Consider the following 22,261-nt stretch of genomic DNA (forward strand, 5'->3'; position numbering starts at 1 on the left):
GGAGATGTGCATTCTGGGGAGAGACTCCATTAAGTCCATTATCAATCAAGGTAGCTAATGAAAAGTGGTGCCTATGCTAAGGTCATTGCCTGCTTGTTGCACATTTCAGAGCCGGTGACCCTAGAGAGCTATGGGGGAAGACTTAAAGAAGAAAGGGGGAGTAAATTTCCAGCTACTGTCCTTGCTGCTTTGTTTGGCTTGCTAGCCTAGACAGCTCCTGGCCCTGCCAAGCTGCACTACTGAAGCACAACCATTGCAACATGTAGTGTAACAAATGGATTGCACCCCATTTCTCTGCCCAATTTATCACCCCTTTCTTGCTTTGTGCATCCTCTTTCTTTGGAGCTTCCATTTTATCCACACTAGTATTCCTATCCTCAGTCTTTACTGCTTACACTGCTTTTCTGTTGCATTATGGTGCTCTCTCTCCCCCCACTTCCCCCAGTCTCATCCCATGTTTACTGCCTCCTCTTTCCATTCTTGTGCTCCCTAAGGTTCATAACTACCATGATCTCTTCTCTTGCTTCCTCCAGTTCTCTGAAACTGTCATTGTTCCTCTCTTCCCTTCTGAAATCTTCCATGCACCACCCACTGAAGGCCATGGTGCTGGTGACATTGGACTTTCCTCTCTAAATCCTGTCAGCTCCAGATCCTGTAAACTCTTCCTTCCCATCGCGATGCCACTTCTGCACACCCATTTGCTCCTGTTGCCTTTCTCCCTTCTCTGTAGCCTGTCTCTCTTTTCCGCTTTCTTCTCTACAGTGTTCAAACATGATTCTTGCAAATAAATAAACAAACCATGGCAAATATTTTAATTCCAAAGGCTGTTATTAACATCAATTTGAATATGATTACAAGCCATCATTAAAGAACTGAAAGCATACCTGTGAATCATGCCCATATTTTGGAACTGTAACTACATATTTTTCTTTTCATTGAAAGCATGCCCAGTGAATCATGCCCATATTTAGGAACTATACCTACATCATTTTCTTTTCATTGCTATATAAGGGACTGTGTCCTGGCCTGGGCTCTAGGGAATAAAGATAACAGATGGAAGTTTCAGTGAGACCTCTGAGTATTATTCAAAAGAGACAAGTGGAAGAACATTATTGAAAGTAAAGTTCTAAATGCTTTTGAAAAGTTTATACACAAGCCCAGTTAATTCTGCCGTGAACCAAAGTGCCAAAAGATTGAGCAAGGATGAATGTTAATCCACTTTTATAAAATCAAAGGGTTCATTTTTTTTTACTGTAAAGAAATAATTTGAATAAAATTTGACCCTTTCTTCAATAGTCTGTGGGTCAAAATGAACCCACCATTAAAATTCTCTAATATCTTTCTTGTATTAGCATTTCAAAACTCAATTTAAATATTCACAGAGCTCTTTTTAATAAACTTAACAAAATTCAGGTAATTTCCTTCAACTTTCTTGATTGAAGGAAGGCAGTAGGTAGAGATATAAAAAAGATGTACAGCTACGAGCAAAACCTGAAATCAATTATATATAAAAATAACATAACACATGGAATGAAATTAATCAAAAGGGGAAAAAAATTCTACTATATGATTCTCTGGTCTACTACCTGCAGGCAAAGAACGTAAATGAAAAAAAAAATCAACATTCTTCTCTCAGATAAGGAAAAAATTAATAAAAATATTTCCTTCCTACAGATCCCCTGATGCAACTTATGTTAAAAGTGAGTGGCTGCAGGAAGAACTTGCTCATTTAAAATAACTCCAATTTTTCTTGGCCAAAGAAAAATAGCTTTTGCCTTGCTGTTAAGCTCAATTACATCAGGTTTGTGTGGATTTGTAGTGTCCAGAAAGCACCCTGCATCCTCCCCTTACTTGTTGAACTTCTATATAGGAACTTATAAAAGTCTCCTCTGGACCTGATTCAGAAGAATTGAGAACAATGATTTCTTTTCAAAATAAATCAAAAATATCTTTTCCTCGAGTCATTTCCAACATTGGAGTTCCATTAGGCACCCAGTAGTGTCATTGGGAGCCCCGCGGGGCATCCCTCTCTGGACCCCTTTCAAGGATCCTTCAGACTTACCTGGTGGTAGAAAGCAACAATGTTTTTGTAAGGCCCTCAACACTGTCATGAGGTCTTGAGCCATAAATCCTGATATATTTCTCCCCAATACATTCCAGTCAGGAAAAAGGGAGAGCACTATTGTGAGGGCTTGGGATGAGAGCTGAAAAACACCATAGGTCTGGATTATATTCTGTTCTGTTCTGTTCTATTCTTTATTTTTATACTTCTATCCTGCTCTTCCTCTAAGGAGCTCAGAGTGGTGTACATGGTTATTTTTATCCTCACAACAACCCTGCGAAGTAGGCTAGGCTGAGAGATACATGGATAGAGATATGAGACATATGGGACTGGGGAGGCCAAAGTGGTGGTGGTGGGGAGTTTTGTGTCTCTCTATTTTGAGGTCCATCCATTTACTTTTTTCAAGTGCAGTACAGAAGACAGTTTCGAACATCCAGAATATTTCAGAATGGATGAAGTGTTCACATTTTTATATTTTATAAATTGGTTGCCTTTGTGGAATATAGGATATGCTTCTAGTCAGTTGGCCTTTGGGTAAACCTGAAAGTCTATTGGACTTTGAATCCTAAATGTATTTGATTATAGTTTTGCCCCCAGATACTGAGATTAAGTAAAGCTTTTTATTGCCCAATTCTGTCCACTTTAAAGCTCCATAGAGCTCTTCTGGGAGTGCATCTTACTATGTATGCTTATGATTCTGATAGTAGAATCCTGAAATAACTGAGAAGAGTCCTCAAAATAGGGTAAACTGAAGTTGTACAACTTGTCATTTTATAGTAATTCTGATTGCATCATAATTACTGATTCTTTGCCGTGGGACTCTCTGTTGATCACACCAATGGGCTTTTGCATCTGGATGGAAGGTCCATCAGGAACCTTCTAAAGCTCTTTTCCCCTGCTACATTTTTGGTGGGAGGCCTGCCCCTATAGTGGTAGAGTGCCCTTCCTCCCTCAATTATTTATTGTCTACTGTTGGATCAACAGTTTCATCTTAGATGAGCCTTCTTTGCATCTCTTTGTATTACTTTATAGAATACAGTATAGAATAACAATTCTTGTGCAATCTCCATTTCAGCATTTCATTGATCCGGTTTGTGATAAGATAACTGGATAGGAACATAGGAAGCTGCGTCATACCGAGTCAGACCATTAGTCCATCTAGCTCAGTATTGTCTACACAGACTGGCAGCAACTTTTCCAAGGTTACAGGCAAGAGTATCTCCCAGCTCTATCTGGAGATCCCAGGGAGGGAACTTGGAACCTCCTACATGCAGATACTCTCTAAGGAGAGTATCTTACAGTACTTAACCAGGGCAGACCCTGCTGAGCAAAGAGCATAATTTGTTCTTGCTGCCACAAAACCAGCTTTCCTCCCTATGTGGATATGTGTGATTTTATCCAAACTGTGGTAAAATATGCTAGTAATTTTGATTTTTAAAAGATGTATATTAAATTTGGTGTTATCTGCCTTGAGACTTTGGTTGTACACAGAATATAAATATGCAAAATAAATAAATAAATGCAGAAAAAATGCTTGCTTTATGAAAGTTAGATGGTAATAGTAGTAAAGAATTATAGTTGTGTTTGGACACTGTAAGATAGAAAAAGGAGGCTACAAACAGGACATAACATTTGGTTGGTTTAGATCCAAGAACAGCACTCCATTATATCATGTTTTCCCCTTTAAAGGAATGTCTTGTGTTACTTAATTCCATTCTTGCCAGCCTGCTTTTCTGAAACATTTTTGTATGTATAGCCTGCATTTTCTGATGATCTTTCTTCATATTTGGAGAATAGATTCATAATTGACAAAAGTGCATATATTTTGCACCATATTAAAGGGTGTTCAGTGATTCCTATGTTAAGTACACACACACACACTTCTCCCTCCCCGCCCCGGAACTCAACATAGCTAAAAAAAGCAGCAAAGATAAAACCAAAACCAGAGGAGAGCAGCAAAAATCATTACACCCTCTGTCATTGTTCTTATTATGCCATCTGTGTACATTCTACTTTACAAAGAATGAGAGGGTAGGTCCCTGCCCCAAGACACTTTCAATCCAGAAAACAAGAGCATGGAGGCAACGGAAAAAGAGAGCAAAATAGAGGCATGGGTAAACAAAGGATACTGGTTTTGTGGAAGCATTAATTGCTAAAAACCTTTGCTAAGCAGAGTCTACCCTGGTTTGCATTTTAATTGTAGACTACATGTGAGCACTGTAAAATATTCCCATTAGGGAATGGGGTTGCTCTGGGAAGAGCATCTACAAGCTTGCATGCAGAATATTCAAGTTCCTTCCCTGGCATCTCTAGATTGTGCTGAGAGAGATTCCTGCATGCAACCTTGAAGACGTCACTACCAGTCTGTGTAGACTATACTGACCTAGATAGATCAATGGTCTGACACCATATAAGGCAGCTTCCTATGTTCCTAAAGGAAGCATAAACTACTTCAACATCATAAATATGGCATAAATATCAAATTGCTTGTGCCAAATCCTATGTACTTAAGGCATTTACCATGTGACTATTTCTTTGGAAATTAAAATGATTACCAGATTTTTTTTTGACACAAACTTAAATAAATGTTTCATGAATGTTTCTAGCACACATCAGAGCCTGTTTTCTACAGCTCCCCCATTATGTCTCCTTCATTACATTCAGCCTTATTTAAGAGAAATATTGAGGTGTCTATCTACTAACATCTATGTTTATAACTTTACTTGCCCTTCTGGTGTAAGTGTGAAATGATGGTGTGGTCCAGATTTGGCAATCTTTACATTGTTAGGAAATGAATAGAAGTTTGTAAGAAAGGGCTACATTTGTCATTTTTTTCTGATAATATTCATATTTATTCAAGAAGAAGGGTTTGACCAGATTCCAGTGGGAAAAATAATCTTCCACATGACTATATGGAGATAGCCCTCACTTCATGTTAATATGAGAAAAAATATTTAGTCCCCATTAACAAATTGGAGTGGAATACTCTTTCACTGAAAGTCACCAAAGGTGCTTTTATTGATTTTTTAAAGTTAATCTTTTTCTTTTTTGAATGAAATGCAGAACAGAAATAGAGAATACCTTTGCAAAATTATGCAATATTTTAGAAACCCAGCATTTTCTACTAAATACGTATTTCACTGATGTGCATAAAAGCACAAAACCCAAGCCCTTTAAGTACAGACTTCCTAGCTCACACTTTTATATGCTGTTGCTTGTACATTGTTTTGGTACAGTGTTGTTGGTTTTTTTGAAGGCCCCCTTGAGGATGCTGTTGAGGATGAAGAGGAAGAGTGTCTGTCTGAGGAAAATGACGTTATCTCCAAAGATGACTTTCCTCTGGAGGGAACCTTTTCAGCAGAATTTGAACCTGGGAATCTGAGTTGTGAAGAAGTGGAATACTTTTGTAATAAAGGTAATCAGTATTGTGTAGTCCTTGAGTAAAGAATTGTGCATTTTGAGGTGCCTTCCTCTGGAACATTTTGCCCAAAAATACCTTCTTGGACATAATAAGCAAAACACTGTCTTCTAGCAGACACTCTTGTAAGATACTGCTACTTTTGACTAACAGAAACTGCTTTTTATAGCTACTTAGAGTGTTTCAGGAGCTTGTGGGCATACCATTCCACCTTGTTTGGTTAAGAATTTAGCATTAAAAGGCATTTTTTAAATAGCACACAATTTCTGAATGTCCTGCAGCATATTGTGGGTGGTGTAGACCCACCCGCACTGCTGTTGGGACTATAACATGGTGATGCTGCTACACAAGAAGGCTACTCTGGTACAGCTTAACCTTGCACAAATGCAGATTGTGCACTACTTGCATTAGAAAGAAGGAAATACATATTTATTTGCTCCGGAAACAAGCAAACAGCACATGACCTGCGGTCGAGCAATGGCATGTTGTACTGGAACACTGCTTTTGTGTAGCAGTGTCACTCTGTGTGTTAGAACCTCACAGAGGCACAAGTGGGTGTGCATCATCTGCGTTATACAACATGTCATGACAACCATTAAAATAATATTTGCTTTTGTTTGGTATGGATGCTCAGTGGGATTCAGTTCTGATTCTGGCTTTCAAAACCTATGTGAACTAGTTTAAAGAAATCTTCATACATAATATTCTGTTTCACTAACAGTAAGTGACTGTTGGTGACTGTTGGTGACCTTTTATTCTACTTTAGCTACCCTTACATATAAAAAAAATCTGAGATTCTTATTCCTCCTCTCCTTGCACATCTGTGCAGGCAAAATGCAGTGTTCTGGTGAATAAGTGCACCATTTGTCAATTCTTTTAAAAGACGCACCCAAGTGTATAGTAGTCCCTACTGTGTGTGTGTTCATAACCAGAGTTTCTTAGAAAGGAAGCATGGTGTGGGAGAGATATGCATGCTCAGGACAGAAAATTGTTTTCATATGTAGTTTAGAAAGATGGAAAAAGCCTGTAATGAATGGTTCTGTTCATGTGTGTGCATGTGTGCTCTCATGGAGAAGAGGGACCATGCTTTAATGCCTTAATAGAATTTTTTTTTTGTATTTTAAAATTGTATTAGATTTTACAATAACTTTTACATTCAGATTAAATTCATTTATCTAATTCTACACATAAGTAAATATTGACTTCCCCTTGCCTATCTGCACGGTTCACAATAACTATACATATAAACCATTTTAATAATAATTCAAAACATACATACTCCACAATACTACTCTATTTTACCCAACCCAACCTGCTGTTATTACTATATTTCAAACCATACTGAAAAGTCCATATTAGAAAAATAATTCTTTAAGTAAAGCAAAAATGGTTCCCAATCTTCTTTAAAACATTCCAAATTTTCATCTCTTATAAGTGCTGTAAGCTTTGCCATCTCAGCATATTCCAAAATTTTTATCAACCAATCTTCTTCTGAGGGCATTTTAGTGTCTTTCTATTTCTGCACATATACTATCCTCGCCGCCGTGGTTGCATACATAAAAAATGTTAAATTTCTTCTAGAGAACTCTCTTTCAGTTATTCCCAGCAGGAAGGATTCTGGCCTCTTAAGAAATGTCACTTTAAAGATTTTCTTCAACTCATTGTATATCATATAGCAAAAAGACTTTGCCTTCTCGCATGACCACCTCATATGGAAAAAAGTTCCTTGACATTGTCCACGCTTCCAACATTTGTTTGAAACATTTTTATACATTAATGCTAATTTTTTCGGTGTCAGATACCACCTATACATCATCTTATAATAATTTTCTTTTAAAGTATAACATACAGTAAACTTTAAATCAGTTTTCCATAATTTTTCCCAAGCAGCCATATCTATATTATGACCTTAATAGAAAATTGCCTCTGAGATCGACTTAAAATTGAAAATGTTCTATCACTTCTACAAGAGTGCTTTGAACAAAGAATTCCTCAGCTGTAGGGCAACCATGGTTGTGAGTAGAGATCTGCACAAATTGTGTTTTGTGATTCAATTTGAACGCAAATTGAACTGCAAAATCCTCAAATCAATTTATTGAAATGGGCCATTGCCAGATGTTTCGATTAATCAAGTTGAATTGGTTCAAGTGATTCGACCATAGGGAATAATGGGGAACTCGGATCATTCCATTGTTCCCCATGGGTAGGTCCTAGGGACACTAAACTGGTTTGGGTGGTAGGGCATGATGGGTGCTACGTACCACCCAACCCACAAAAGAAATGGGCAAGCATCAGATTTTTTTTAAAAAATTAACTTTTTTCAAAAAGGATCCTATGGGGATTTTGGGGAAAGGTTAACAGTGTTCTAACAAACCACCTGCTTGCCCATCTCTTTTGTGGATTGGGTGATTGGTAGCACCCATCACATCGTACTACCCAACCCACTGTGGTGTCCTTAGGACCTACCTGTGGGGAACTACTACCTGAGCAAAGTAGTAGGCAAGGATTCTCCCGATCAAGTAGCAAACTGGCATGGTTCTGTGCACACAGCATCCTTGGTGGAGGGCCAGGATAGCGGTTACTTGTGAAAAGCTATTCCCATTCGGGGATCCCCTCAGATATAAAATGAGAATGAACCCAACCGCGAAAGCAATTTGGGTGATTTGATAGTTGGATAACAATAATGGGTTCCTGTAACCAAAATATTTTTAGGCTGCCATGCTCTATGCTGCTCCAGACGGCACACGGAAAGGATCACTTTGTCCACGCTCTCCTGTGTCAAACTCCCCACAAGCAGAAAGCTAGCACGCCAAAGACATCACTGGGCTAGAAACGCTCTAGAAGAGAGCTGGTCTTGTGGTAGTGAGCATGACTTCTCCCCTTAGCTAAGCAGGGTCCATCCTGGTTGCATATGAAAGGGAGACTAGAAGTGTGAGCACTGTAAGATATCCCCCTTAGGGGATGGAGCCGCTCTGGGAAGAGCAGAAGGTTTCAAGTTCTCTCCCTGGCTTCTCCAAGATAGGGCTGAGAGAGATTCCTGCCTGCAACCACTGCCAGTCTGTGTAGACAATACTGAGCTAGGTGGACCTATGGTCTGACTCAGTATATGGCAGCTTCCTATGTTCCTGACAATGGGGTGTTTCGAGTTTCCTATTGTTCCCTATGGCCGAAACAAGCAGAGTGCACAAATTTCGCAACACTGCCTTGAAAAACAACGCAGAACAGAAGCACGCAATCCCTCCCAACAAAGAACAACACATTTTTCCAAACACACAGTCCAAAAATGGCCCAAAAAGAATCACTGACTCGGAATTCATGGCTAGCCACAGTCCCTGTGCTGAAGTAACATCACTGGCACAAGTTATTCTCTTTCACACACAATTATGACTCCTTCCTTAATCATTGTAACAGCTGCCACAGCAGCACCCTTAGCAGCCAGCAAGCATAGCCATAAGCTCAACTAGAACAGTGTCTTCAGCCACATCTTAACTGAGTACACTTTACAATGCAGATTGCAGAGCAGACTAGAGCAATGAGTGATGCAAAAGTTAGTCTAAAGGTCATCACAGCAATCACCAAGAAATATTACACACATACAGAGCTTCCACTGTTCATTTCTCACCATAACATCATCTCACAAACAGAGCAAACCACAACTCAAGGATGGCAGGCAGGCACCCAAGTTCTCGTTCTCTCTCTCTCTCTCTCTCTCCCTCTCTCTCTCTCTCTCTCTCTCTCTCTCTCTCTCTCTCTCTCTCTAAGATATTTATACCCCGCCCCTCTAGTGCACTACTGCTCAAAGCGGCTCTCAACAATAAGATAGACACAGATAAAATAAAAGTAATAAAATTAACTTAAAGTTTTTAAAAGTCAGATTAAAAACCACAATTATTAGGTTCAAATTAAAACTGAAAATTATTCAAAGCTAAAGAATAACAAAATAATAACATAGCATTAAAAAGCCTCCTTAAAAAGATGCGTTTCAAGATGTTTTTTAAAAACACTGAGGGAGGGAGCACAGCGATGCTCTTCAGGGAGGGTGTTCCAAAGCTGAGGGGCCAAAACCGAAAAGGCCCTGTCTCTAGTCCCCACCAAACGGATCTCTGTTAGTGGTGGGGTCATGAGCAGGGCTGCGATGATGAGTGGAGAGCCCTGGCAAATTCATATGGGCGAATGCAGTCCGACAGGTACCCCGGCCCCAAGCCATGTAGGGATTTAAAGGTCAATTGCAGCACCTGTCAATCCGAGATCCCGCAAAACAAGATAGTTAACAGCAAGCAACAGCATAGCAGGCCTATTATACATACTTAGTGCTGAGAAAACCACAAAATCAAACCTTCCTTCCTTCCATCCTGCCTGCCTGCCACAGAGAGAAAGGAGGACAGAGTAGTCATGGCCTGATGGACAAACAGTCTGACAAGAAAAATGGCCTCTAGACTCTTACCATGAGAGGAAGTCTTCTTTCTTCTCTTCTTCTCCCACGTAAGCGTACATTCCTGCCTGCCTCCCTGGTCTGTGTCTGGATAACATCATGGCTTCAGATTAGTGCTGAGCCCTGGCTGACAGCCTGACACATGGGTCAGGGCACCAGTCCGTCATCTCATAATCGGCCGTGGCAGTGGCATTCGAGCATGTCTGCGTGTGTCATAGGAACATAGGAAGCTGCCATATACCGAGTCAGATCATTGGTCTATCTAGCTCAGTATTGTCTGCACAGACTGGCAGCGGCTTCTGCAAGGTGGCAGGCAGGTCTCTCTCAGCCCTATCTTGGAGATGCTGCCAGGTAGGAAACTTAGACCTTCTGCTTTTCCCAGAGCGGCTCCATCCCCTGAGGGAATATCTTATAGTGCTGCTCACACATCAAGTCTCCCATTCATATGCAACCAGGGTAGACCCTGCTTAGCTAAGGGAACAAGTCGTGCTTGCTCCCAGAGGACCAGCTCTCCTGGGCAAGCACACAGGCCTCAGGTATATCCTGGTACTTGGGCTGTCCCAGGGGAAAGGAATTTTGGGATCCCCTCCCATTTTAAACGTCAGCGTGGTATAGTGGTTAGAGTGCTGTACTAGGACTGGGGAGATCCGAGTTCAAATCCCCATTCAGCCATGATACTAGCTGGGTGACTCTGGGCCAGTCACGTCTCTCTCAGCCTAACCTACTTCGCAGGGTTGTTGTGAGGAGAAACTCAAGTATGTAGTCCACCGCTCTGGGCTCCTTGGAGGAAAAGTGGGATATAAATGTAATAATAATAATAATAATAATAATAATAATAATAATAATAATAATAAGATGATGATGATGATCTGGGGCCCTCCAGCTGCTGTTGGCCATCTTCTTCAGTCACAGGGAGGGGCCAGTAGCCAGGGATGATGGGAGCCGTGGCCCAATCACCACCCGAGGGCCCAAGGGATGCAGGCCTGATCTTGGCGGTGGGGGCCATCCCCTGAATGCCAGGCCACAATGAGGCAGTGACATCTGGCTACCAACAGACCAACCCACTCTATGTTTGTGTGTCTGCCAACTGAGGGACAGGCTCTGGTTGGCCAAAGTGTCTGGGCAGACTGTGACACATCTGGGTTTGGGATGGGCCAGGGTGGGGCGAACTGCTTGTGCTGTTGCAATGGGTGGGGGTGAGCATGAGTCACTCACCCTCTATGGCTAGTTCGAGATATTCCTGTAGCGGGAGGTTGGCCTTCTGGAAGACCAGCCACTCTACCATATCAGCATCCATGCGTGTGCAATGGGATGTCACCACGCCCCCGGCCATGGAAAACACCTCTCACTCTGGACGCTGGTTGGAAGGCACAAGAGGAACCATCCAGCAATTGCTGGCCAGATTTGGCAATGCATTGCCCAAAATTGGATCAGCTCCATCTCCTGGCCTGACACCAGCTCCTGCAGGTGCTGCTGCACACACCTCTCAGCGCTGTTGCAGGGCTTGGAGGGCTCCTCCCACCCCCTGGCAAGGTGCCAAGGAATCTCTCCATGAACCACCAGGTGGAACGTGGAGGCAGATCCCCTGACTCACTTGGTCCTGCCAAGGACACCTGTCATGAACCCCTGCCAAGGACACCTGTCATGAACCCCAAGTCTGACATGTAGGAGTCACAGGACGAAGCAGTCATAACCCCTGAGCTGGATACCAGGTGCTCTCAGGGTGAAGTGATTGTGACTCCTGAACCTGACTGTTAACCGAGATGACTCACAGTACAAGGCAAGCTTCAAGGGACCCTCACTGCCAGCAATGGAAATGCCAGCACCTGCTGACTGCCTCAGCACATCCCTGCTTGTGTCCTTTGAGTTGGAGGATGAACCTGAAGCATCTCAATCCCTACCAGCAGCCACTAAGCTATGCTGCAGCCAGCGCTTAAGAAATAGAGTGCAACCCTTTTAAGACATTCTAGGCCTGGGTGGGGTTTAGTGCTGGCTCTGTATTTAAGGCCTCGCTTTGCCTCCACCATTGCTGAAGCAACGTTGTTGTAGACATGTGCTACCTTGCTCCTGTTCCTGTTCCTGCTCCCCCTGACCTCCTGCTTGTTTTCCTTTGCCTTGGCTGTCCTAATGGACTGATCTCTGGCTCCTGACCTCCTGCTTGTTTGACTTTGCCTTGCCTGCTCGTACAGTATGCTTCCTGCCATACCAGACCCATCCAGGTTCAACAACACCATGCTGCTGACCTTGGAAGTGGTGGTGATGCTGCTGCTAGAGCTGGCATGTGCACCAGCAGTAGGCACTCCAGCAATCTCCTCCTGGTTGTGCCCAGCCTCCTCTCCTCTGTTTGTTTAACCTCTGCAACCAGGAGATCCCTCCACCTAGGAAGTTGGTCAGGGGTGACAGCTTTGTCCTTCATCCTTGGATCACATAGGCAGGACAAAACATGTACTGCTGATACACCCAAGATGTGCTGAGCCGATTCACCACTCCAGTCTTCAGCCAGCCTGCCAAGGTGATTGCTTCCTCATTGTTCTTGAGGAGAAGACCAGGAGGCTAAGCGTGGCTCAGTGTTGCTGTCTTGGTACACAGCTGTTAGTGGTGATAAAGAACAGCTCAAGTCCAAGACAACCTTGGAAAGGTGCACTCATTCCTGGTTGGATAGGTTGCACATTTCCAAGCCACACCTCCTTGCTAGGGCATGGATGGCCAGCTCTTGCTCCCACAGGTACCAGAACAAGACAAAAGTGGAGTCCCCTGGCTTGGAACATAGTGATCAGGTGTTCAGGTAGGTGGAGTTCAAGTTGCCTGTTCTTGAGCATCAGCCTAACCTTTTCACTTCAGTAGAAGAAAGCTGCTATCTTGAGGCACTTCTCCACAAGAGCAGCCATGGCGGCAGCAGGATGGTGCCCTGCCCCTGCAGCGGAAGTGCCTCATCTGTCCAAAGTTGCAGAAGGGCCAAGCACATACCTTACAACCAATTTCAGAGTGTGTGCCATACAATGGATGGACAAAAACTAACTCGGCTTGGCTGCTTTAGTTATGCTGGCATCATTGTCAGTGACCGCTAACGCTCGATGAAGGTTTGGCTGCCTGGACAGCTATCCCTCCACCAGGTGATCCATGGCCATCGACAACTCAGCTGCCGTGGGGTCAGTGCCCAGTGCCTCCATGTGCAGCAAAGCCCACTTGTGCTTTGTGTGTGCAAGGAGCCCACAGCCTTCTTGCACACCTGGTACCAGGAGGCACCACCCGCTTGCTGAAGGTGGTGTGTGAGGATATTTTATAGTCGGGGGCAAGTAGTAGAATCAGCCAGTGTTCTCTACCTCCTGGAATGGCTCATGGTCCAAAACAACTCTCGGCAGTGGTCTGGGTGATGAGATAAAGCTCTGGGCAACCAGACCGCTTGCTCACCGATTGCACCCACCACACTGGCAAGTTCCCCTGCTTGGGAGCATGAGCAGGTGCCTTGCCGTTAGTCGAGGACACACCAGGCTTATTGCTGCCAGCAGGAGCATGGACCCCTGGGTAATGCCATCATAGTTGCTGCCACATCCTCATTGTCATAAGATGTCTGGGGTCCTTATCCCTACAGACTTGTGTCCTGGAGTGGATGCAGGCAGCATGGTGTGGGCCACCATGGCAGAGCTCAAAGTGTTCCCACACTAGGCTGCTATCAGTCTGGGACTGTTTTGGTAGTGGTGGTACTGGGGCTTCTGGTTTGTTTTCGGAGCCACCATCACGAACACCTTCTGAAGCTGAGAAGATCCAGGAAGCTGAAGTAGTGCCTACTCCTTCTCAGTCTCAGCTGGGAGTGGGGGTTGCACTGCCAATAGGGATTGGGGAAGATGGAGACAGTGATCTGGCTGGACTAGCAGCTAATAATAGCTCTTCCTCCGCTTCCATGATGAGAGGAATGATGACTTTCTTCCCTGATGAGAGGACCCCCCCCCCCCAATTGTACTATAGCTGCCACTGGCAGCTGTGGGATCAGAGTCCTTTGGAAAAGAGAGCCTGCATGTAACATCAGTAGGGTTGACTAGGCCCCTTTTGCCACCGTCCACCATAACCAGCAGTATCACTCCTCCCTCTACCTGCCACTCTGCTCCTGGCTCTGCTTCACACCCTCTTGGACATCTTGGGGTTTTTAAAAATTTAAGCCCTAACTCTGATGGGCGGGGGGAGAAGAAGAGCCTTTAAGTGGGAGTGGTCCTGGGGGTGGTCTATTTATGCTCTGTATACCACACACAGCACTATATCAATAGCACTGTGGTGCGCACACATAGGCTAGAAAAATTAACACCCCCCAAATAAAGCAGGCTTTATTTGGGACGTGTGTGGTGCTTTTCCTTTTAGGGGACCTAGCAACTATGGGGCACGTCCAAGGAAAGGGAAGAAAAGGGCAGGCGATTATTGGGGCCTCTCTAACCCAAACCCATTCCACCTATCCTACTAGTCTGCTCTACCTGTCCTCTCCACCTGTCCTACTGAAACCAAAACCCACTCCACCTGTCCTACAGACCCACTCCACGTACCTAATTCCTCATTTCCCCAAACTAAAGAACTCTAAATTCTATAACCTGACTAAGGTGGTGGTTGTGTTGTGGGGTCTCTCTCTCTCTCTCTCTCTCTCTCTCTCTCTCTCTCTCTCTCTCTCTCTCTGAGACCTTTTGGCATCTTCTGCTGGAGGCTTCTGGCATTTTCACCTGGAGTTTGCCAGATGTTGCTTTCAGAGGCACTCTTGGGCTGAGCAGACACAAGGACTCAACAGCTGTGGGGAGGCCAGGTGGGCAGGCATTGTGAAGTTGATAGTGGGACACACACATATGGACAAAGACACACGGCATGCTGGGTGATCTCAGAAACCTGCTGGAAAGTTGGCTAAAAGTGGTGGGAGGATCAGCACAATACCTCAGTTATTAAAAGCACTGGGGCCTAGCTACAAGTAATAATAAGATATCCAAATAATTAAAAAAATCCAAAGCAGCACCCAATTAAAGCCAGTGGGGGCTGCTGGAACGATTTAAATAACATTAGAAAAATAAAATAAAAGCAGTTGGCACTGCAAATTAACAGATTAAAAGAGAGAGAGAAGCCAGCAGGCTCGCTCTCTCTCTCTCTCTCTCTCTCTCTCTCTCTCTCTCTCTCTCTCTCTCTCTCTCTCTCTCTCTCTCTCCTTACTGGGCCAGGCAGGCAAGCCCAGATCCCCACCACCCATCTCTACACCCAGTACTACTGCTGCAGCTGCAGTCTCTCTCTGTGAGCCTTCTCTCCTGAGGCGCAAATGATACTCTGTCTCTATGCCTCCAAACAGCCCCTTAAATACATTTTGGAAATTACCTTTGGCCTCCCCCTCTCTGCTCCCTCCCCCCCCAGCCAATGGGGAACAGTTGCCCATGACAACGATATGAATGATAACAAGCAAACCAAGCAAGGATTTCTCAAAGCAATTGAAAGCCAGTGCCAGAAAATAAATCAGCAAAGGAAAAACAGCCCTCCAAAATGGCACTCTCCACTCAAATCACTCAAAGAGCTTGAATCAGGGTTGATTTGATTCAAACTCAAATCAAGCCTTTTATTCTAGGGGTGATTCAGTTCGAGTTTGAATCACTGAAATCGCCCCAGTTCGACTCAAACCTATTTGCACATCTCTAGTTATAAACCTTTATTTTTGTAGATGGATCCTTTATGGTGGTGGTGGTAGTAGGGTTATTTAGAGAGACATAGGCTTATCCCCATTAGTCCTAAGGCCTATGCATGTTGCTGGTCACACACTGGATTTGGTCTTTTGCTCAGATCAGGGAGGTGTTCTGTGGGTGGGGGTCTCCTGCAGTTTCCCCATTGTCATGGATGGACCACTTCCTGGTTAAGGTTGGTCTTCCAGTCACTTCTGACCCCTGCAGGGGTGGTGGGCAGTGTTCTGTCTAATTTTTTTTCATCTGTGTGCGGAATTAATTTTGTTCTGGGCAGCAGTATCAAGGCAATATATGCGTATGTGCATTCTGAATGGGGCCTTCCTGATTCAACCTGAGCGGGATCTAAAATTAACTGAGCAGACATCTAAAAATATGTGAGTGCACACACATATGCATGCCTTAGAGGGAACACTGGTGGTGGGCCTATTAGAATGGTCTGCCCGAGAAGGCTGTTGGATTCATATGATTCCAAAGGCCCTTGAAAGGTTTTGGAGTAGGTTCTGCTGGTGATTCTGTCGGTGCCCTGATGGATACCTGGAACAACGAACTTACCAGGGCAGTAGGCATGATCGCTCCTAAGCGTTCTCTCCGACCCGCTTAAAATTAGGCTCCATTTCCCTCATTTCTTCTTTGCCATTAACCTCTGGCCGTAGTTTACCCAAATATAATGCTTCCCTTAACTTCCTTTTAAGTGTACAATGTTCAGATTCTAAAATATCAATGTCTTGAATTTGATAAGACACAGCATAGAGCCCATTTGAAGGCCTATGCTGTGGCAATACGTGCAGCAAGGAAACTATTTTATTCTGTGCATATTCTACCCGTTGTTCCGGATTGTTAGAGATTTAACTCAAGCCCCCTTCTGTTTCAATTCTGTTTCTGGAAACAATGTCTCACTGTGATGCCTTTGCAGACAAAATCTCTCACATTCCGGCTGATCTCGACTCCAGTATTTCTACAGGGCCAATTAGGGAGATGCCCAGCAATCCTTCTTGCAAAATGGGAGCTACTGTATGGAGTCCCTCAGGGCTCCATTTTGTGTTTGACAAAATGCTTTTTAACATGTACATGAAACCTCTGGGTAAGGTCATCAGGGGATTTGGTGCTGGGTGTTATCAATATGCTGATGACACCCAAATCTATTTGTCCTTGTCAGCAATATCACAGAGGTATCACAGAGAGGTCAGATTATGTCTGATCTTAAACAGTTGCACTGGCTGCCAACATGTTTCTGGGCAATGTACAAAGTGTTGTTTATTATCTTTAAAGCCTTGAATGTCTGGGTTAGGTCCAGGTACTCCTGATAGAGCACCTTTCTCTACAAGATCCACACCACTCATTAAGATCATCAGGAGGGGGTCTATCTTCGAGTGCCACTGGTTCATGTGATGGCTATCTGGGACTGGGACTTTTCATTTGTCACCCTGGTTTGTGGAATGTGCTCCCTGTGGACATGAGAGGATTAACTTCCTTGGAGGCCTTCAAGGCGAGTCTTAAAGACCCATCTTTTTAGCCCAGGTCTTTTAATTTTAATCATTTTTAATTTGGTTTTAAATGTTTTTTTAATTTTTAAAAGTGTTTTATTATGTATTTTGTATTTTAATGAAAACCGCCCTGAGCCATTTTAAGATGAGTGATATATAAATCAAACAAACAAATAAATGAACGAACAAACAAACTTTATTTTGAAAATATAGTATATAGTAGAACACTAGGGTAGAGGTGATGTCTCAAGGATGTCAAACCCAAGCCATTTAGCACTTGAGGGGTAGGAATGAGCAGCTTCAAGAAGAGAAAAAGTGATAAAGGTTCATTGGTGTAGCTAAAGTTACACCCAAGTTACAGCCACCCAGAGACATAAGTTTGGGTGGGGAATAAATTTAATAAATAAATAAATAAATAAAGTTAAACATTGTTAAGTAATAGAGATTTTAATGGCTGTACTTATTTGACTTCTGTCAAAATCAGTTAGTGCTTAACATTTTTCATTGTGCCCTTTACTCAGTTCACAATGAAGGGTGAACTTTGCTATTTTATGCAGTGGTGGTCAGTGTTCCCTCTAAGGCGTGCATGTGTGTGCGCACTTACACATTTTTCAATGTCCGCTCAGTTAATTTTAGAACCCACTCAAGATGAATCAGGAAAGCCCCATTCTAAATGCATGTGTGCACGCACTGCCTTGATACTGCTTTGCCCCTAGCACAGTACCTCCAGTGACTGTTGCTGATGTCTATCTTATGTTTATTTTTAGATTGTGAGCCCTTTGAGGGCAGGGTACCATCTTATTTGTTTGTTATTTCTCTGTGTAAACTGCCCTGAGCCATTTTTGGAAGCCCGGTATAGAAATTGAATTAACAACAACAACAACAACAACAACAACAACAATGCAATAAGAGCAAAAGTTGAAAAATCAACAACAGCAAGTGCCACATTTGTAAAGAAGCAGATGAAACAGTGGACCACCTAATCAGCTAATGTAAAAAGATCGCACAGACTGACTACAAACAAAGGCATGACAAGGTAGCAGGGATGATTCACTGGAACATCTGCAAAAAATACAAGCTACCTCTAGCCAAATATTGGTGGGACCATAAAATGGAAAAAGTTGTAGAAAACGATGATGCAAAAATATTATGGGACTTCCGACTACAAACAGACAAACATCTGCCACACAATACACCAGATATAACTGTAGTTGAGAAGAAGGAAAAACAAGTTAAAATAATCGACATAGCAATACCAGGGGATCGCAGGATAGAAGAAAAAGAAATAGAAAAAATCACCAAATACAAAGATCTACAAATTGAAATTGAAAGGCTGTGGCAGAAGAAGACCAAAATAATCCCAGTGGTAATTGGCACCCTAGGTGCAATTCCAAAACACCTTGAAGAGCACCTCAACACCATAGGGGCCACAGAAATTACCATCAGCCAGTTACAAAAAGCAGCGTTACTGGGAACAGTTTATATTCTGTGACGATATCTATAATAATAAACAGCAACAACATTGACAATAAAATTCAGCCATCCCAGGTCCTTGGGAAGGACTCGATGTCTGGATAAAACAAACCAGTCAAGAACACCTGTCTGACTGTGTAAACAACAACAACCCCAGTGAGGCACTACCTTGGCGTGGTTGTGGGGCTTGCGTGCTCTGAGGAAGGTGAGAGCTATGCTAGAGGTCTAACCATACTGGACAGGTCTCACCAGAGGAGCCAGACGAAGAGTGCCTCTCTCATCAACAATATGGTGAGACGTAACTTTAATAAATCTATACCGGATCGGTCGTCGCCTGGGTCAACAAGGACTGTGCCAGGTGCTGGAACAAGAACAATATTGATGACAAAATTCTGACATCCCAGGTCCTTGGAAAGGACTCGATGTCTGGATAAAACAAACCAGTCAATAACACCTGCCTGACTGTCTAAACAAGAAATAATAATAAAAAATTTTGGTTTACAAATGTCATAATAAATATTGTTTTGAAATTAAAAGGGTCCGTCTAAGCAATATCACTCTTTTCTCTGCTGATTTGCCAGTTCTCTTTCACTCAGCCAACTAAGTAGTTGAATAATAATGAAATGATTATTCATTATTTCAGGCACAGAAGGGATATGCAACATCAGCCCCAGGGACTAGTGGAGCTTGTAGATTGGCCAGGTCTGGAGTATATATTAGGGAACTGGCCTTCTGCCATAGCTTGGACAATTGATCAGTGTATTCTTTGCAGTTCACCCACAACCTCATAGTGCAGTGATTTTCACTATTTTTCAAGCAGGGGCAACTTTGGCAAAAACTCTTCAATGTGAGAGCAATTTCCCACTGTCCTGAACTCTGCACAGTACTGCACAGTGCTGGGAGGACCCTTTAAGAGAGACGGAGCCATCTATTAAGAGCTCTGTTGGGAAGTGCTGGGAAAGACTACAATTCCTAGCAATCTCTGCATGCCTTCCAAGATGGTGCAGGGGCTCAAAAGGGCCCTCATTTTCCTTAAAGAAGCCCTCTAGTGATAAGCAAAGCGCAGCATTGCATGATAATAATGGTCATCTTCTCATGGTTCCAGGGGGACTGTGCAGAGTATTCAGCTTTGTCTCAAGTTCCACACAAGCACAGTAAACAATTAGTCAGGGAGCGGCACTTAGGGTGATGGGGACTGCCATCAGCCCCTGAGCCTTGCATTGAAGGACCATGCCATAGTACCACCCCAAGAGCATGAAAAATTGGGAAAGCAGTGCGAGGAGCAAATCCTTGCATATGCTTTTCTCCCTGGGAACATGAGAGTGTGTGGAATCCTACTACGTTGATATTGATGTCCTCCCATAGCAGGAAGAGCTTAAGAAAATATGCTGTGCGAGGTGGGGAGCATCCTTGTTTTCTGTTACAGCAAGGATCCATTTGTTAGATGTAATGAGGCAATTCTCACGACCACAGGAAAGGGGGCTAAGGGAGCCTAGCCCACTTTTCTGCAGTCGTGTGCTGCAACAGGAGCTGTGTGGCTCCCAGCAGCAAACTGCAGAAAGTACCCCTACCCTTAAACGAGGTTAGTGGAGTGAGTGCTCCGCTAACCCCGTTTATCTGATCATGAGTCGCCATGGTGCGGCTTCACTCTGCAGCGACTCATGAGTAGACCCCTGACTGGGCGGCTACAACACTCGCACGGGGCATGCTGGGGCTTCCAGGGGCTGGGCGACCCCCAATCCCTGCCATCCCTACAAGCTCTGTGACAGATCCGGTAGTTGTGTGGGTGGCCGATCCAGCCACCCAGGGCTCGACACTGGATCGTCTGCGGGGAGAGCAGGTCAAGTTATGCAGGCTCTACACACGGATCCTGTATAGAGCCTCAGTGTTTGCTCTGCTATTGGTATTGTTTCCTCTGATATTGCTAAAGTTTACATTTAGCAGAGAAAAACTGGTTACATTTTCCTCTGCTAAATGCAAACGCTACATTTAGTTTAGATCTGTGTGTTTGATTTATATCCTGCTCTATCCTGTAGGCTCAAAGCGCCTTTCAGCATTTTTTCCTAATAGCCTTATCCCCACAGGTTTACAATTAAAAAAAAAAAAAAAATCCCAGTCCCAAATATGGTAATAATGGTATCTAAGATCTGCTCAGGAAGGAAGTTATTGTTAATTCTTGGTTCCCTGAACAGAATGCTCCTTTCTTCAGCAGCAGCACTTAAGGAGAGGAGAGCTGGTCAAGGAAAGGAGAGCTGGTCTTGTGGTAGCAAGCATAACTTGTCCTCTTAGCTAAGCAGGGTCTACCCTGCTTTCATATGAATGGGAGACTTGATGTGTGTGCACTGTAAGATATTCCCCTCTGGGGATGAAGCTGCTCTGGTAAGAGCAGAAGGTTCCAAGTTCCCTCCCTGGCATCTCCAAGATGGGGCTGAGAGAGATTCCTGCCTGCAGCCTTGGAGAAGCCACTGCCAGTCTGTGTAGACAATACTGAGCTAGATGGACCTATGGTCTGACTCAATATATGGTAGCTTCCTATGTTCCTAGCTGCTAATGGTGACCATTGAAAATGTTGTTGCAGAGTGGATTATGCAGGACTTGAAGGAAATAGGCTTAATAATGCTCAACCTTTATGTAACATAGTTCAAGCATTCAAAACACTTCATGTACACTATTTTTATAGCATCCCTGCAAGGCAGGCCAAAATTATTTTCCCCATACAGGAAAACCTCAGTATTTGTGGGATTTTGTTCTCTGCTACTACCTTGGATACGGAAACTGTGAATACTGGGTTATTGGGGCTATGGGATCGTGGGGGTTAGGTTCCCAGGGAGAGAAAACTGGCCAAAAATCACTGGGGTTTTGCCAGTTTGGGGGGTGAAAAACAGGGTAAAATGCCCTAGAAATGCAGGGAGGATGGCCTACCATGCTCCAGGGGTCCTCAGCAGTTCAGAAATGCCCCACATATATAAAATTGGCCGAAAATCTCAATGTTACATCCATTTTTGTTTGAAAGAGAGCCAAATGGCTCCTGGTGTCAAAATGGAGGGCGGAAATGACCTCTGAGGTCATTTTTTTTGGCCTCTCCCATATATACAGAGGTCACATGTTTATTACCCAGCCACAGATACACGAAACTGCAGGTGGCGAGTCCGCAGTTAATGAGGTTCTCCTGCATTGTAGATTTGTCCTTTGAAACAAAGGTCCTTGGGAGAGGCATACTTGCTTTTCCTAGCTCTGTAGGGTGGATGTGGGTAGGGGTGCTGATGAAGATTAGATGGTGCCAATTTATGATGCAGGTTCTAAAACTATGTAGCATTTTTGGCACAACAACCAAGTACTTATGTTTAACACTTATTTAGCACCAGCTTCTCTGTGGTGGTGAAATGCTTGGCCCATTACCTTTTGTGGACTGTGGCTGATTCTCCATAGGTTTAGGAGGCAAGTTAAGTTGTTTTTTAGCCTTGGACCCTAATTAAATAATTAAACTTGAGCTGCATTTTTGCTGATTCAATGTTAGCCTTGGCTTTTTAAGTTGTTTTCTTGTTTATATTTATCTTTAAATTTGTATGTCATCTTTTGGTCAGACAAACCTAAAGGCTATTAACAAGTAGTTCAGAAATATAACTTCATAAAATATAATAAACCCAGAAATATTGGATTATGCTTGATTTTTATTACTGTGTTTTGTTAGTATTTTGA

The 22,261-nt window shown here is 43.4% G+C and overlaps 1 protein-coding gene across 4 annotated transcripts in view; it reads left to right on the forward strand.

Moving 5' to 3' along the window:
• The window catches only part of ZFPM2 (zinc finger protein, FOG family member 2), a 563,228-nt gene that overhangs the window by 72,060 nt on the left and 468,907 nt on the right, over positions 1-22,261 (forward strand). For 3 of the 4 annotated variants that reach the window (XM_053244778.1, XM_053244777.1, XM_053244779.1), the window contains exon 2: positions 5,319-5,477. The exons of the other annotated variant lie outside the window; for it this stretch is intronic. In XM_053244778.1, coding sequence (XP_053100753.1) covers positions 5,319-5,477 — 159 coding nt within the window. The remainder of the gene's footprint in view (positions 1-5,318; positions 5,478-22,261) is intronic. 4 annotated transcript variants of the gene reach the window in all.

This window comes from Hemicordylus capensis, chromosome 4 (genome assembly GCF_027244095.1).
Source record: "Hemicordylus capensis ecotype Gifberg chromosome 4, rHemCap1.1.pri, whole genome shotgun sequence".
Taxonomy (NCBI): domain Eukaryota; kingdom Metazoa; phylum Chordata; class Lepidosauria; order Squamata; family Cordylidae; genus Hemicordylus; species Hemicordylus capensis.